This window comes from Malaya genurostris, chromosome 1, assembly GCF_030247185.1.
Source record: "Malaya genurostris strain Urasoe2022 chromosome 1, Malgen_1.1, whole genome shotgun sequence".
NCBI lineage: Eukaryota > Metazoa > Arthropoda > Insecta > Diptera > Culicidae > Malaya > Malaya genurostris.
Genome location: NC_080570.1, coordinates 141080621 through 141098868, shown reverse-complemented (window position 1 = coordinate 141098868; position 18248 = coordinate 141080621). Strand labels below are relative to the sequence as shown.

At 37.6% G+C, this 18248-nt stretch overlaps 3 protein-coding genes across 4 annotated transcripts in view; 1 reads left to right on the top strand and 2 right to left on the bottom strand.

Moving 5' to 3' along the window:
* Positions 1-458: 458 nt before the first annotated feature.
* Positions 459-6109, bottom strand: LOC131425958 (uncharacterized). The gene is made up of 3 exons (XM_058588293.1): positions 5829-6109; positions 1205-1319; positions 459-1130 (listed from the first exon to the last, which is right to left on the bottom strand). The coding sequence occupies exons 1-3, from the start codon at positions 5897-5899 to the stop codon at positions 885-887; spliced, it is 432 nt and encodes a 143-aa protein (XP_058444276.1). The 5' UTR covers positions 5900-6109; the 3' UTR covers positions 459-884.
* A 4812-nt stretch (positions 6110-10921) lies between these two features.
* Positions 10922-12821, bottom strand: LOC131425956 (GDP-fucose protein O-fucosyltransferase 2). Its single transcript, XM_058588292.1, has 3 exons — positions 12636-12821; positions 11951-12576; positions 10922-11891 (listed from the first exon to the last, which is right to left on the bottom strand). Exons 1-3 carry the CDS (start codon positions 12643-12645, stop codon positions 11163-11165), a joined length of 1365 nt encoding a protein of 454 aa, XP_058444275.1. The 5' UTR covers positions 12646-12821; the 3' UTR covers positions 10922-11162.
* A 3033-nt stretch (positions 12822-15854) lies between these two features.
* The window catches only part of LOC131425955 (membrane-associated progesterone receptor component 1-like), a 29444-nt gene continuing 27050 nt past the window's right edge, over positions 15855-18248 (top strand). Inside the window, exons 1-2 of one of the 2 annotated variants that reach the window (XM_058588291.1) lie at positions 15855-16006; positions 16069-16687. In XM_058588291.1, coding sequence (XP_058444274.1) covers positions 16366-16687 — 322 coding nt within the window. In that variant the 5' untranslated portion in view covers positions 15855-16006; positions 16069-16365. Of the gene's footprint in view, positions 16688-18248 lie in introns of both variants that reach the window. The other variant, XM_058588290.1, reaches the window with a different exon arrangement.

Here is an 18248-nt window from a genome sequence, read left to right as displayed (position 1 = left end):
TTAGGCGGCGAGGTTCCTTTTTTTTACTTATCTACAACCTGGTTTCGACTAGCACTTCTAGCTTCATGGCTTTAAGAAAAAAATCTTAATAATCAGCGATGTTTTCGCTACGTTTAACGTTTTTTTCCGTTTGTTTCAAACATTCAGATCCAATTGAAATCGTTTTCAATCAATTACAATTGTAACATATTTTTTTCAAAAAAAAGTAAACATTTCACTGTTCAAAGAACAGACAAACAAGCAACCCAAAAAAAAGACTGATAACTTTTAACTTAATTAAAAAAAAAACAACCAGTTTTAAACCAAATTAAAAGACTAACATCAAATTAATTTATTAAAAATGATTAAATCATATAAAAACATTAAACATTCAACTTAAACCAGATTATACTACAATCTAACTAACTTCAAAATCAGCATTCGAGTTTTTCTTTTAATAAAAAGGACTTGTGGGAAGAGGGTGGGCCATAAAAAAACAAACGATAAATTGTTAACAACGAATTGTAAACTCATTAAAAAAAAACAAAAAACATGTAACCAAACTAGAACATACTATAAATCAATAAACAACAACCGAATGCTATTTACTGCTTGCTATATTTCATATTTATTTCGGATTACAATAATATCACATCCAGTTTCTCCGTAATTTCGTTGGCATTCTAAATGTGTTGGGACTAGGTATTCGTTATCGATTAATATGTCTATGTTATGCTGAGATGATGGGCCGTGAATATCAGTAGTTTTGTCCATGCTTGTACTTTTCTATCAAACTGCTCTCTCTCCCTAAGCTAAATTGTTTTTTTTTATTCGATGGCTACCATTGCAAAAGAATTTCCAGACCTCCCCGTAAATAAAAACCCGAAAATTTCTAAAGCCCCTACCTAGTCAGTCTCGCTGCTGTAGTAATCGAACATTTTGTACAGTGAGGGAACGATGGCCGGCGGTTTCTGGGTTTCCCCGAATTGCTGATGACTGGCAACCAGTGAACCACGCGGTGGACACAACCGGTGATCGCACAGGCCGTTCTTGCAGCCGACGCACTGACCACCGCAGCACATCAACCCGCTGGCACACTTGCCGTACATGATAATGCCGGCAATGCTTTCACGGCACTGATCTCCGACGCCCTGGCGAGAGAAAGGGAACGAAATTAGAACGGAACAGTGACCGTTGATATGGTACATGGTGATGGTTTAAGTACCTTGAGGCAGGCCAGACGCCCACAAGGATTCAGTTCCGCTCCATGCACACAGACGCTGGTATCTTCGACACTCGGTGGAGCGTACAATTTGCAGCGGATCTCCAGGACGTTGGTTCTGAATGGACGCAAAAAAAATCAAATTACAGTCAATGAAAATTCTAATATATAGGTTACTATGTTCTGTGATGTTGAATGGCGTCAAATTATGTTCCAGTATGATAGTGTTCCAGTATGATAATTAAACTTTGATAATTTTGAAGTGTTTCAATCTAATGTTGTTTTCGCTTGACCTAATCCAGTTCCCACCCTAACTGCTGTCAAACCGTTTGTTTGAAGCTAGTTTCGAATTTAGTTTCATTACAAATTACGAATCAAATTCGAATAGATGAGCTGAGCTGAGCTGAAGTAGATCGCTGAGTAGTAGCTTGGTTTTAAAATGAATTAAATGATCAATAACGACGCTGGCTACGACCAAAGGCTGTGCTACTGAGGGAAAGGAGGGAATGTTAGTCCGATACTCGTTGTTTCTAGAGACTGCGGGTACCACTGTATCTCCACGAGCATCACGGGATGGGAGATTTGTTAGTAGGGAGGGAAAGAGATCCGGATATGTTTTAGTAAACAATATGATCTCAATAAAACCTAATTTTCGATACTCAGGAGAAATATAAGTAAGAAAAATATAAAATATCTCCAAGAAACTATCTCACCAGTATTTTTTTCTCTACATGAAACTCGACCACTGAAAGGATGAAATAAAAACACTCGCAAATGGGTCCGCTGCAGTCCAACCCTAAACCTTTAGTCTGAATGACACGATCAACTTGTATACTTTCACATATTCCATAGAAATCCGACAACAGACAATGACATGCAGACGGCGCTTCGATCGGTTAACAGGTTAACATTGTTGAATTTTGGGTGGTAAATTCTCAGTTTTCCGCTTGAGCATCTTTACCCACATTATCAGATCCGAATGGATTCCGAATCGGCGAGAAATTTTCATTCGGAATTCCGAATCAATTCCAACTCCAGTGCAACAACAGATTCCGAAAGAATTTCGCCTACAACCGGTTGATTCGGAAATCTGTCGGAATTGAGTGAAAAGATGCGGACTGAATTGTCAATTCGTCTTCTTCTTCTTTTCCGATTTTGCACGTTTTCGTGCTGATTTTCAGTTTATTTTTAAATGAAAACATTACATAACTGAAAATACAAATTTAAATCTTCATGTTTTTCGGATATACAGAACTAGTAAATAACCAGTTCTTCTTAAAATTCCAACATAAACTGTTGAAATTCGCTGGAAATTAACAAAACGGCCTACCTTAGCCAGCATCATTCATTCCTCTAGCTGGAGTCAAAGACATCATATTAACAAGATATCCAGCTCTCACATTCCCCGAACAAATCATTGGCAACATCCTTCTTTGCGAGCATGTCGCCCTCAGGTGAGTCCGCATCGAATCTCATACATAGAAGTACGGGAGCGAAATGTCAAATTCGTGCGCGCCAAAATAGCAGAGCTGCACACCCATACAATTAACATGATATGTTGAATGTGATGCCGTGCGATGGCGGTGTTGAACTGAAGATTGATTTCGCTCCAAGCTGACAGGGTCTGCTGGAGTGTAGTGAAATGGCTTAAGGCGCCTAAATTTTACACTAACCCATTCATAAAATAAGCGAATGTTCAATGACATTTATAATGTCACTGTCAATCGGGTTGATCGAGCAGTCAAATCAGGCGAAAATTCTAGCACTGAACCGATCGAGCACTGAAAAATCATGCAGTCGCGTAAGAATTCATTACGCATTCTGTCATTTCGATAATTTGGGTAGTTTCGCGGATCAATATTATTCAATAAAGAGCACTCTCACTACTAAACATATACTTCCCACACCAGCACTGTCACTCAAAATAACTATTTCAACCAAATGTTTAACTATACGTATCAAACAACACATTGAAATTATACTTTTTTGAGAGCGGCACCAGGACACCGCATCGCACTTCCAGTGATGCCAACTCTCCTTCACAAATTACGAATCAAATTTGAATAGACGAAAAAATTTCATTCAGAATTGCATGTGGCATTACAAAATCCAAATTTATTCGGACTCCATCACAACAACCGATTCCGACTGAATTTCGTCCCCAACCGTTTGGATCGGAAACTGTCAAAATCTATTGAGAAGGAATTGAACGGAATTGTCAAACCGCTTTCTTCTTCCTCTCAGATATTGCACGTTTTCATGCTGATTTTTAGTTAAATTTGAGATGAAAAATTTCATGTAACCGAATATATAGGTTTTTGAACTGGATTCCGCATTGATTCAGGTTTCATACTGGATTCCATATGGAATGCTAAAAGAAAATTTTTCGCCCATTTGGATTTGATTATTTTTATTTAATTTTACGGTTTTCACCTTCTCGTATAGAAAGGCTATGCAATTACTTTGAAACCCGATTTATCAACCGAGATCCTGAATATTATATACCATTCGACTCAATTCATCGTGATCCTAATATGTTTGTGTGTATGTGTATTGGGACAAAATTGGGTATTTTCTCGAAGATCGCAAGAATTTAGATACAAGTGAAAGCGTTTACGGTCCCATAGTCTGCCAATGAATTTTATTTACACACTGCTAATGAAATTTGTCGTAATTCGGTAAATTTTTACCGAATTTTCAACAGCTGACCATGCATTAGGAATATGGGAATTTAATTCATTTCTAATCGTTCGGTAACAACATTTTGTTGAACTTTTGTATCGAGTATTAAGTATCACTTTCCCGGCAGCCCAATGAATCTCATTCGCTTATCTTTTCGTGAAATATCGGAATCATTTCCCTTACACACAAATTGTATATTTTCCCGTTTCGCGAGAATTCTTGCCGAATTTCGCAAACTTGCTGTTCGAAGTCTCCGCAAACGCATTTGCTGATTTCGGTGTATTGGCTATTTACAGACAAGTTCAGCAAATTATGATGTCACACTTCGGCAAAAAAGGTGCCCTTTACCGAGATATCAGAATATAATTTGAACGAATTTCGGAAAAAAAGCAGTTGGATTACTCGTGAATCGGTTTTAAGTGTGTACAAAGTGTACAAAACTGATTTCCAATAATTTAAACTTCTTAGGTCTCGTTACTTGATGGACAAATATATAACACACTTCGACATTATTGCCCTGTTCCGGAAACACTGAAAGCAATGGTCAGAAGACACCGGAAAGAAACTCACATCGATTTTTCAGGAATGGTTAGGCCGATATTTGTTTGACGATTGATTATTAACTGGAGTACTATTGGACACATTGCCCGTGCAGCCAAGAGTTCTACAGTTACTGAAAGAATCAACTTTCTTGCTGCTTAAAGTGCGCGAGGAACTTTTAACAACTTGAAAGTACAGTACAAAGTATTCTTGGAGCTACTTATAAGTTCCTTCAGTTACATAACCTTTGAAGTGTGGATAAGTACACAAAAAATGGGATGTTTAGAATGCTATTAATAGGGTTTTTGAGCAGCTTCAGTAAAATCATTCCTTTTTCCCCGCACTTTTGGTTGCTTGGGTTTCCAATAGCCAGGTTCCCGAAGTTCCGGAAGTAGCAGCCCGAAAATGGATTATATGTTCGTAAATTTTCGTATATAAATTCGTTTTTCGTTGAATTACCAGCACAGTGAATTGACATACAGGTAGAGATTTTGATGTGTGTAAGAAATTTAACGGTTGTTTGGGTTTGTGAACTGTAAGTAGCAATTCGTCTATTGAGCAGTCCAGGAATTGAGCTAAAAAGCCTTTTCACGTTTCGGCTTAGCAGATCGAAACGCAAAGAAAGTGAAATAAAATATACACTTTTCGCACAAACCTGTTACTTTGGAACTAAAAACTCTCTATAATTTTTTGAAAATGGATAGAGGTTCGTGGCAAAAAGATATGTTCTAAAGGAGAGCCATAGTGAGCGTTTCTTGTGCCCAAAGCGAACTCGAAAATATTCACTCCGCCAATTTTATAACAAACACCATGAAGACGAACTCACAATATTTTCAATTTTAGTAAATATTTATTCGGATGAATTCTGGAACTAAAAATATCATAGTTTTTTACAACTGACTCTTTCTCTAAATTAGAAAGAAAAGATCTGCGCTTTCATTTTTATCGAGAATAGACAGATAAAATGAAGGATTATAACTAACCGCCGCTTCTTGCAAGTCTTCATGGTTTATAAAAATTATATCTATTCAGCTAACCATTTGTTAGAAACAGGAAATAAAAATTATAGAATGATAGTCTCAGCATTGCAATCTCTCAAGTTTCCGCGGAGTCCCATATTGCCTTTACAAGCGTATACAATGCAGATTTGTGGCTACTCGGACTTTTCAACTCGTAGATGTGGAAAAGTATAGCTCTAACAAAGTAGGACAGCGTTAGTAAGGTGTCTAGAATTTTGGTTGACTGTGCAAAAAATGAGATTTTTTCGTTCGATGAAGCTTTATGGATCTGATGGTCTGAGCCAGTAAAAGTCAGAGAAACAAAAAGATATAGATGATCTCAGATAATGAGTACGGTTCACTTTCTAATCAACTGAAAAGCTTATACTTTTAATACAAATACTAACGGTTGCGCCAGACTCCAGTAGATGTATCCCGTGAGTAGCACGGTTAAGAATAGGACGGATCCGGCAGACATATTTCCTAGTCTCTATCTTCCCGATATCACTGGACGTATCACCGAGGCCTCACTACACTCAACACCCACGCACACACGCACTAGCAGCTGGAAACGGGTGACTCGCACTGCCCAAAATAACTACCAGGTTACTTCATCTGGAATTCTTTGGCTTGGAAAACGTTCTAGTCTCTACTGTGGCCGATTTGGAGCCTCCTACTAGGAAAACCTTTCAGGAGTAACTACGGTCTTCGGAAACCGAGCTTGGTACTTTTATAGTGGCCAATTGGTTCTCCCTGTCCGTCAGCCCCTGTCAACTTGCGTTCAATTATGCGTGGGAGTGTCCTTGGAGTCCTTGCCATCGCTTATCCGTTGGTCGCGATAGATCAATATGAATTATTAATCAATCACGATTGGGAGGAATTGCTAATTGGTCCGCTGGTCACTATTTTCAACACTGCTTTTCCACCTTGTGTTTTGGTCACTAGCGGAAAATTTTCTGTTTTATTCTAATTAAATCCCCCATCTTTGCTCACACTGTTTCGAGAGATTATGCAAAGTAGTTTGAAGAAAGATGTTTATAGAGTTCAAAGATTTTACCCATCGGAGTCTGAGTTAGCAACAGCTAATTCATTCAGATAATCATACACTCAGAAAAATAGTATGGTAACTGTTACTATATAGAGGGCCAACTTGACCATGAGCGTATAGTGGTTTTCAGCCGACTATGAAATCATATGATTTCAACAATGGTCAAGTTCATGTTTACTATGAATGGTATCGGCTCTAGAATAGTAATATTGAACAGTGTATTGTATGAATAACTAATACGATTGAGATGGTTAGCCTAACCTTGACCGAATATTTTTTTTACATTGTAGTTCTTGCTATAACCAGAGTCATGGTATTTTTGACATTTCACTTCTAGTTATTTTGAAACTAAAAGCAGTGGTTGATTCAACAATGCTGAAGATTAGCAAAACATGAGCTAATGTTGAAAAGTTATATGAATTTAAATTCTAAAATAAGAAAACCAAAATAATTTCATTAAACTCTATTTTATTTTCGCATCAAATCAAATGATAATATACCTGGTGAAATATTGCTTAGCAGGAATTGGCAGCAGGAAAGAAATTATTAGTCAAGTCCAGATGCAAACCTCGATACCCACCTGCGATTTTCCGTGGGATTCGAGCGAATTGAATCCGGGAATCAAATGATAATCTTCCTTTTCATCAATTGCTTGATGTTGTTTCTACAGCGACCGATAATGAATAATAAACCGTATACGAGATGTTGATTTCACTGGAAAACATAACAGTTGCCGGAAAAACTGTTGAAAAATTGAATTTCAACCTAGGAAACTAGTAAGGCTACAAACTTTACCTACCTGCAAGACCTACCAAAGTTCACAGTCACAATATAGAATATTTTGTTCTAATCCATCACTGATGTGTTACCCATGTACGAAATTTTCTGCTAAATTGTAACTTTATGTGACAATAACAGTACACCCGCTCATTGACAATTTGTATCGTCAGCTCAAATGAAAAACATAGTCGGTTAAAAACACTATACGATAATGTGCTTACTACATACATTCTGTTGATATGGACTACATGAATAGTGTTTTCAAACTTCATAATTTCTTTTAAACCATATATCTATTTATGGTAACATTATTATACTGTGGACATATTTACATGGTAGCAATAACTATCTAGCTCCTCATATATATCAAGGCTCGAGAGCAATTTCACCTTACTATAAATTGTGATTTCAACTATTTGTTCTTATATTTGAGATGACTACCATTGTCAGGATGACCATGCCAGAAAAGTCATAAATACAAATAGTTTAGTCAAGTCGTAGTCTTTGTTGTCTAGTAATTTATACAATACAGATGGTGAATAGTCATATATCATGATTATTGCTACTATTTAAGGGTATAGTTGAAATGACAATGGAAAACAGGCTACGGTTACTATGGTATTTTGCTCAGTGTAAGCTAGACATTTTTTGGGTTATTCGGTATTTATACTATATTTGGAATAATTTGTGTGGATTGGGTACAGCCTTTTCTTCTTAGTGTATTAATAAATTTCAATGTACACTTGTCACACAAAAGGGCCTCAAAATCATTCGATATATGGACCAATACAAAACCTGGTTTTGCTGTAGAATTATAGGACTGAATCTATAACAAAGGTTTTGTAATTTTTACTCGATTACCCTAAACGGTGGAATTATGTGTGTGACAGAGGATCTGTCAAATCTTCTGTCTTTAGAGTTGCTGAATAAAAGTCTTTTGATCGAAAAACCCAAAATTTGTATACAATTCGATTCAGCTCAGATGGCTAAACTGATTTCAACAAACTTAGATTTGTTTAAAAGCTATTTTTAGGTCATTTATAGAGATTACGAATCGTTGTCGCTTCTGATACCGAAGATATATTGGTATAAATGACGTAACCGACACACAATCGTTTGAAAGTAGCTGCACTAAGATATTTTTATGCCGATTTCTGAAGCTATGTGGTTTTACTCAAGAGAAATACGAAGTTAGGTGATTTTTATACACTTTGTTCTTATGTGATTATTCTTTTTATGCGATCTTCCTAATACAGTGCGAGTTTCGAGAGTTTAGCGAAAACATTTTTCGACTCTGAATTTTTGGAAGGATGATTTTTTTGCTGGTATCTTTTTGGCAACACTGTTTTTGATAGATCATACTCTGAATCGTGTCTTGTGCCATTGTCAAACTTGTTCAGATTGATCTATTATTTAATCATGAATCGTGGTTTGGTCTATAATTTAATCATGAACTGGCAAAGTTGGAGGACGATCCACTTTTTTATCGAAAAATTGTGTTAAGCGACGAAGCTCATTCCTGGTTGAATAGATACGTCAACAAGCAAAATTGTCGCATCTGGAATGGAGACCAGCCAGAAGCAATACAAGAGTTTCCAATGCATCCCGAAAAAGTCATTGTTTGGCGTATGATTATGGTAGGAGAGAGTGTGCCCAAATTGAACCTTGCGGGCACACTCTCTAAAGCGAAGCCGCAGCTAACATTTGCATGAAATCATCTTCAAACATTAAATTATATTTATTTTTCTATCGATTCCAATAAAGATTTGATCAATCCGCTCAAATTTTTTGTGTTTATTTTTTGAAAGTCAAGTCAAGTTTGTGCCTTTTAAAATTTCATCCTTTATTACGCGTATTTCGTATAAATTTGCAAAGTTGTGTTTTTATTTATAAGAAAAAAGTAAAATGTTGAAGTTTTCGAATGTGGTTTATTTTTATCCTGTACGTACTTCCGCATAAAAAAAACGTTATTGTTTGAATGACAAATTTTATACTATCATAAATATTCTACTAAACACTCAGACCCTGTTAATTAGTGAAATGGTAACCATTTCCTGATCCGCATATTTAATGCTATCATTCATTTTCTTGAAGATGTCTGGGTAGAAAAAAAGGTAGATACCTCCGGTTTTCGGGATATAATCGCATTTGTGACGTACCCAACTCATAGCACATTTTTCTCAGGGATGACTGAACCGATTTCTACATTATTATACTTTATTTGAAAGCTACTATTAGACCATTGAGCAAATTCGGAAGGTTCAATTGGATAGTGGCGAGCATGTAGGTATAATCGCATAAGTGATGTAACCGACAAACCCTACAGTTATCTGTTCACTCCATTTCATAGAAAGAACTCAACCGATTTCTACAAACTTGAGAAGGTACAATATGGTAAAAGATCACGTTCGAATAGATCATTACGGATAATTATTAGTATAAGTGACATAACCGACGAAGTGCATTTCTCTCTATCCTCACATGTTTCGATGCTTACTGAACCAATTTAGGTAACCTCATTAAATCCCTTGATCGTTCTCATCTTCCTCTAGCGTTCAATGGAGACATTCTTCATTTCATCAAAGAAATCTAACATACGATATTCAGCTTTCGTAGCATAAGATATTCATAGTGAATTCAGCATGTTTTCATTGGAAAATATATGAAAAAATTGTTTGCTAAGTTGTGTGCCGCGGTAAGAACATCTTATGCACCTAATCTAATCACAATGCGACTAATGGCTAAATTGCATGAATTAAAACTCGAATTGTTCCACCTTATTCACAAAATTTAGCCCCCATCAACTATTTTCTGTTCCTAGATCGAACAAATAAGCATGCTGAAATAGGCAGCGAGAAAGTTCTCGCGGAACTTGTTCTGTACTTTAAAGTTGTCAAAAGTTCCGTGTGTACTCTTAAGTAGCGAGAAAGTGGATGTTTCAAGTAATTGTGGAACTGTTGATTGCTTGGGAAATGCCTTGCGCTTCGAAGAGAATACAATGCCGGATATAATCGAAAATTAGAATCAAATGTGTAACTTTCGGTTCCGGATATGTTACCGAATAAACGACGTGAGTGTTAAAGAAATGTAAAATGTTTTATGAAAGATGCGAATTAATTTTGGGAATTATTAGAACTACCAACATTTGTGTCAAAATTCAGCTGAAGACATAAATTATCAATTATAAGAGAGAAAAATTATCTATTCGAATTAGGAAGCAGGGTTTTTTTTTCTGAAATGCAATATTTCCTTACGGGGAAAAGCTGGAGGAGTCGTTATCTAAAATTTTGCTGAAACATTTTTTATTGTATTTGCCAAGCTAAATTTTGGGTGAAAGAATAGGAATGTCAAGATCGAACTCTCACTATTGGAGGTATACTGTAGAAGGCAAAAACATGAAAATTGAAGACGTATCAAGACTGCGAATTCAGAGAATGAGAAACCTATGAAAAGAGAGTGAATCCCATTTCTTATACCCGTCCAAATCATCAGCTCCGCGATATCAGTTGAGGAGACAAATGAGTCGTCGTAGTACCGTTAAGTAAGAGGAATAAGTTCTTTTCATTTCGTCTTCTTTATGATTCCAAACGAATGATGGAATAATTATGGCTGTGATGCTATAAATGACCAATATGAGTAAACTAAAATAAAACAACATTCTTTTGTTTCGACTGTATCTTTGGCTGTATATGACCTTGTGTTTATTTATGATTTGGATAATCACAACTTTCATGCACTATTCGATAGATAATATAACAATCAGAACCCTAGGAAATGATTTCAAAAAGCTTTTGTAGTAAGGTTAAATGTTTTCGCCAGTATCCATTCAGTACGGTGACCATTGGATCCAGAATTATGTTTCAGTCTAAAAGGAATTTTCGAGGTTTCATCGAGGGTCATCTACGCGCCTAATTCAGTCATACTGAATAGGCCAAACGGAGTTCTTTTCGGAGCCGCCCAGTTCTTCGTCCTTGCAGAACGTATTGAAGGTCAGGTCCTTGGCAAATCCCAGGATCTCGCGTTCTTCGTAAATACGATATGTGAAGGTGGATTCGTAAGTCCCGACGAAGTACCGGGCATGAGAGCAAATAATCTGATCGATGATAGCTATACCGCCGTCTTTGAGCCGTTCGGCTTCCTGTTTGCTTTCTGGTGTGTAACGAACCACTTTAAACCGTTTGAGGTGATTTTTGAGCTCGTGGAATTCGGTCCGATCGCAGTCGGAAGAAATGAACACTTTGCGTAGACCCAGTTCCAGCAACCGCTGTTTGATTTGACTAGCAGCAGCACGTAGCGAAGGTGTAGTTTTCTGTCGACCATGCAGGAAGTCTGCTCGGCGTAGATGAGCACAAAGATAGTCTCCTCCTCGGGCCTTACGATATGGTACCTCTTCAGTCCAATATGCCGGACGCTGCACTCGATCCCATTCATTGGAAGAATTGAAAAAATCTACCCTAAACTTGTCTGCTATTCGAGTCAGTTGCTCACTAAAACGCATGGACCGACGAGCTTCCCAGTAGTCCACATTGCCCCAGTGATCGTGCAAAATAGTTTCGGCATTGTACAGCATGATAACCCGTTGCTTACCGGACGTTTTTGATTTGAACTTCTCAAACATAGAGTACAGTATCGATGCCGCACCCTGTAAAAAGTAAAAAATGTAAGCACATCGATCCTAATCTGATGAGAAGATCCCAGAACCTGAAATCTCATACATATCAATTCGTTAATCGTTATGTTTCGATAGCCCAGAATCCCTGAAATACCACCAACCGAGGGAATCGAGTTTTTTTGGCACGCAGTCTGTTCGAACTTGTCTACAAAAACTCCGTTTTCAAACATGTCCTCAAAGTGTTGTAACCGGTAAAACTCGTCTATCCGAACAACCGAAACATCTCCTCCCGTAATCCACCGATACTCTTCAAAAAACTGATGCATTTCTATCACATCGGCATACCGGAGCATAGAGTTCAGATCGAAAAAGTGAGCCCATGGAATGTGCATTTGATTGGACGGTGAACGCCAGTGGTACAGCGCCGACCACGGAGGCAGCACCAGTTTGGTGTTTGCATATTCACGATGCCTTTGCAAAGTTCGTAAAAAGACGGCCATTCGGATGTAAACATCTCGCCGCAGATTAAATCCTTCCGATGGATTTATGTCGTACAGCAGATATGTACGAGGGATCGGTTCAGTGGAATCAGACTGAACGGGAGAGCAGCTGTAAATGTGCAAGAAGAAATCCCTGGATTTGCAAAACTTGACATCCTTTGCAGAGACATGTCCGAGTAATATAAGCAAAAATAGAATTTGTGTGATGAAGTACTCTGCAAATATAAATTTAAAAAAGTTTACTTGACGGAAAAATAAATTAGTAAAAACTTACTCAAGTTCATGACTAGTATAAGTAGTGAGCTTTCTTATTTTGGATCAAACTAAATTGGCATTATTATTTACCACCGGAACAGTTCTGATTGATATCGATTTTTAATCTGCCGGTGGGCGAATGTTTACACTTTTTATGATAGCATTATGAGGTTTGTTGTGATAAGTTTGTATGTTCACAAGCAGAGCGTTATTACCGTTAGAGTATTACATTTATGCGAAAGCATAGCGAGCGTTACGTTTGTTAAACATACACGCAAAAATATTACATGTTTTAAAGAAGGGCGAAAGTTATATAGACAGTAAATCAATGTTTTTCAACCTTATTATTTTGCGGACCCCTTTGAAAACATAACTTACATTTAAAAGGGGTCTACATTCTATTTCGAAAATTTTCATAGATTCAACTGAAACAAACACCTACGTTAACGACAACATGATTATTGTTTAATTGATTGGTGAAAACCACGGGGTCCGCGGACCACGGGCTGGGAATATATGCTCTAAAGTATCAGATAAGAAAAACTAATTCTATATTTTCATAATCATATCACATCTTAAGCATGTACACGAGGCTTGAGTGAAATGATTCTTCGCGATTTGAAGCGGATAAAAAGTGATATGCGCGCTGCCATACACGCAGAGAAAAATAATATAAAAACAATAAAATTGAGATTTCACCACAGAGAACAGACATCCAGGCTAGTACAAACTTTTTCAAAAAAGCTGTGTAAAGCAAAAAGTGAAAACCCGGTCAAAATCACCGTTGCGTACGACTTTGCACGCATTATTTACCATTGTATGGAAGCTCAAACACAAGAGCCTATAAGCGACTGCTGGGCTAAACGAAGCACCTCTACAGGAGAATTGTTACTTGGGGATTGCTTTTTAAAACAATTATTTTATTTGTGCGTCACGTTTACTGTAAAATTGATTGACAAACAATTTAACAGTAAATTTAACTAGAAAAATCAGTTTGAACTTATTGAGCTTTCTATAAAGTTGATATTTGATGCGCCTTAAATTCACAAACATTTTTTAGATAGTAACTTATAGAGAATAGTTTCAACTTAGGCTTTTGTTGGTTTAAATCATACATTTTCGATTGTTTCCAAGAGGAAAAATAAATGATTTCTGTCAAACTGTTTTCCAAGGTCATTCTTTAACCTACTTTTATTTCGATTTATATCCATTTGCATATTGTCAAATGCTTTCATCAGCACTGGGCCTATCGAATTATTCACTTATCAGAATAAGACCCTGATATATTAATTTTTATTGTATTCATTGATTCGGTTCTCCATCAGTTCGGTTAAAAAAGAGATCTTGCATCAAATATTTTATGTGGTAATCGTGTTGCAATGCTAGTAATATAGCAGATAAATTTTCCACGTGAAAACTTTTTTGACTATCCACGGGAAAAAAATTCTCTGGTTAATGTGAAATAAAACTGAAACGGCTCATTCAAACAATAATTTTAGTTGTAATATTACACAAGTAAGATTATGGATAAAATGAATAAATTTTATTCTTGATATAAAGGTACAATATGATCAACAAATTCATTGCCAATAACATCAACTCAACTTTTTCAGTTACATGTCTGAAAGTAGTTGATTTCTTTCAACAAAAAAATCAGCCGAAACATTTTTTCGCCAGCCTAGATCAGAATTTTGTTTCAAATCAAACAAATATAATTGATGATGTTGAAGGGAGCGGTTGATTCGAAACAATCATATTCTAGCTTGAAATTACCAGAGATTAGATTTAAAAATCTACGGACTGGTTTGTTATTCGAAACTTGCTTCTCTTTGTGTAATACATTCAGTACAATTTTGATTGCTTGAAATAACAAAACGATTAGTTACCCTTCAAACAAAAAAAAGTTGTTTCAAACGGCAACTTATGTTGCTCCAAACCAACACACCAAATCATATTTATGGATGTCGGTAAAATTTTACGGCTGCTAAACAGCTGAACATTCAGTAGCAGTTCAGTAAAAGTTTCATATGTTGAACGATAAGTATTTAGATAAATTTCACTGCAAATCCATGAAACTAAGAGCACCTAAATTTAAAAAATAATAAATACACTATTTTCGACTAACAAGTTAATTTCTTTATAATTTAGAAGGTAAATAATTACTGTAAATTCATGATTTAAAATAATTTAGTAACAATGAGTAATTAATTGGTTTAAGCTTTTATAGTAATTCATTAGTGCAAAGCATTCAGGTCGTTGAACATCGTTGGCAGTCCGGCTCCAGTATATTATACCATCGCAGGTCATTTTGATAGAGAGCTGAAACACTTAGGCTGCAACTAAAATACGTACTCGGAAAAGCATTCTTACATCCAGGAAATTACCGGAATCGATCGAATTGAATTATTTATGTGTGGATATCTACGATACGAGACTAAACTTTCACTTCCAAAAATCAATCATTTGACAGATATGATGCTCACTGAAACCCGCATGGGCATGGCTGCCAGATGGCTGACTAAACGCTGCCAACGGGAAAAACATGGCTGGCAGACATTCTGGTTACCGACTGCATCACCGCTGCCAGACAAACAACTCAAACGATACAACCGTATACACCAGGATTTTTCCACATCGAAATCTTTGACATTTTCAGTGAAGGTGAAAAGATCAAAACGCTCGGCTAACTAAGATACTGTCAAGATTGGATTTGACAGCCGTCACTGACACAACTTTGGTAGCCGTCTGTTGGCGAAGTCGGGTACTTCAGATGACAGATGACTGCGAGTTGGATAAATTTCACTGAGCTTCCAGTGAAATTATTTTTTGCAATTCATAATCGTAAAAATGATTACTAAACATCAAAAGATATATTTGAAATGGAAATATCAAGGATTCAAGCTAAATGTGCTTGTTTTAATCTAGAACAAATTGTGATGAATCAAGTTGCAACCATTATCATCGCACATGTATACCACGTATGTATGTAGTGGAATACAATATGAAATGCGATCGTACCTTTTTTTTAAAAATGTTTTCAAATACATTCAACAAACCAAACTGCTTTCGACTTCACCTGGTTGAAAATTTATTTCCCGCAGTGTACGTGACCATCGTTACTTGCTGTCAAACGACCCAAAACTGCGACGCATTTTTGTTTGTGCCTGAACAAACCTTGCGACGACGGTTGCACAGGTACCTCTCTTTCTCTCATCAACCAAAAACTCGACGAGTCAACGGTACTGAAATCATTCTCAGGACGTTAAAGAAGCGAAAAGGTTGCGTTGTTTTTCGCTGTCGTGGAAAAGAGGAAAACGGTTTTTTTTTCATTTGCGTTTTTATTCCCCGTTGGTCCGCGCTGGCCAGGCAGATTAACATTTCGGTGTACAGGTGAAACTGTAGTGAATTAGCCGTTAGGTCAAAGTGTTAATCAAAACGAACTTCCATTCCAGATGGTAGAAAAATAGCATTACTTGTGGTAGTCGAGTTCCGTGTGAAAAGTGCTTGTTTTTCTACGCTTCCGTCGTTCGTCTCCTTTGTCTTTACAATCCACCCGACCCCCCTCACTCATACACTGGCTGATGGTGTTGCGTGTACGGGCCTCAAAGTCGTAGAAAAGAAACATCATCGCGATAAAATTGCATCGGAATAAAAAAAAATCGGAGTTTTTAACGTTAACTGCCGTCATCTGTGTACGTGTACGTGGTCAGTGGTGTTAATTTCCCAACTAGAAACGGAACATTCTTGCAATGTCGGAGGAAAAAGTCAACCCGGCGGAGACCTCGGAAGAGCTCGAGGCTGGATTTTTCAGCAATGTCGTCAATGAGATCATGTACAGCCCACTGAATCTGGTTCTGGTGGGTGTGATCACATTTCTGCTGTACAAAATTTTCCGTAGCAGACAGCAACCGGTCGCCCCGCCACCCGAACCAGAACTGCCCCGTCTTCGGAAAGATTTCACGGTGGCCGAGCTGAAGCAATTCGACGGTACCCAGGCGGACGGACGGGTACTTGTTGCCGTCAATGGCAACGTGTATGATGTAACCAAGGGAAAGCGCTTCTACGGACCGGGTGAGTGTTGTATCGATGTTGTGTGTACTAGCTGCGTTTCGAATAAAAAATCTTCACTGGGTTCGGTAGCATTTGCATCCGATGGCACATTCATCGCCTTGTTTCGTTGAAAATGTGCGTGTGTTCTCCGGAGATCACTCTAACATTGCCACCGGCTCGGAATTCGGTGTGACCAAAGTTGCCAAACATAACATGATAACCACGATGACAGTCAGATGCCACGAATGGGTTGAAGTAGTGTACCGGACTCTTTTGATTGCTTGTAAACAAATTATGATTAGAGCAGAATTTGTTTCATGTTCCGAAAGCATCGCCAATTTGACAGCACTGGCCCCTGCCGCACACGGCTGCAGTAGACATCATGTTATCATCGTGGAACTGTACTAAGTGCTAGAAGTCACCGAAACCCCACTACTCTAACGAACGACTAAACGATAGACGATAATAAATGAGACGATGAGATAGCACATTAAAATGCCGGCGCCGAGGTTTGTTTTAAACTTCTGACTGTGTGCGTCGACTGTATTTACATGCATGCACTACCGGTTCGAAAGGGTGGGGCACTGAGGTGAAGTGATATCGACACGGGCTCGTAGCTGCTCGGCTCACGGTGGGTTGAATTTCGCGGATAATTTAACTTTGGCTTCCTTGAGAAAAAATCTTCCAGCATGCAAATAACATTGACATCTGAAAAGAAGGATTGTCCTCTGCATCAGTTCTAGTCCCGGCATTGTCTGAATGAAAATGCAATCGACGATCGGAAGGTGCGAAATGATTAGTGAGCTGTGAAGCGCAGCAACCAACCTACACTGCGTTCGAACCCCAAATGAATCATAGTAATGCCAATAAACAATTAGAAGGAAACGTTTTCTGCTGGGTGCAGTCAGTCGGTTTTGAAAATTGAAAGCTTTCCGTTTTAAATATATATTATCGTTAGGCAGCAGTGGGATCCGATCGGGGCCTTGTGGGAAGGGGTTAAATTTGTGCACCGAACGAAATTTTAAAATCCACGTCGGTAAATGTTTGTGTAATATAGAATAATTAGCTCCGAATCGTATGATAAAAAGTAGGGACACGACTTGCTTGGTGTCCTACTAAACACAGTACAAATTCATGGTACTTCGGTTTACGTTTCGTCTTCGATTCGTTTAGTGCCTAGCAGTTCAAATTAAATGAAATAACACCATTGAAACTTCAATCGATGGAGGATTTACGTCCCGTAGTTGAAACAAAAGTATGTAACAGGTACTGAATCACATCAAAATAGACAATACTATTTCAATGTTACTACCTGTATCAGGCGACAAGTTGCTTGTTGCATTGTCTGCCTAAACTTTTTACCGCGAGACAGTGTTTTTCTCGACTTTGCAATCAACACTCGTGAATAAGGTAGACGTAAAGTAATTTAACTATGTCTCTGTGTGATTAGTCAACGGAATGCTGTCTGCCATTCACACAGCGAATAAGCGGTCTGACTACTTGACTACTTTTTTTCCTAATTTAGAACTGTTTTGGACATTTTTTCTTTTATTCGTTTTGCACATTGCTGTAAAAAGACAAA

Excerpts from the sequence above, each read along its gene's own strand:
- LOC131425958 (XM_058588293.1), bottom strand. The coding sequence starts at position 5,899 with ATGTCTGCCGGATCCGTCCTATTCTTAACCGTGCTACTCACGGGATAC. Across the intron at positions 1,320-5,828 it reads TACTGGAGTCTGGCGCAACC|AACCAACGTCCTGGAGATCC; the intron begins GTTAGTATTTGT and ends GCGTCCATTCAG. Across the intron at positions 1,131-1,204 it reads GGCGTCTGGCCTGCCTCAAG|GGCGTCGGAGATCAGTGCCG; the intron begins GTACTTAAACCA and ends TTCTCTCGCCAG.
- LOC131425956 (XM_058588292.1), bottom strand. Across the intron at positions 11,892-11,950 it reads TGATATGTATGAGATTTCAG|GGTGCGGCATCGATACTGTA; the intron begins GTTCTGGGATCT and ends TACTTTTTACAG.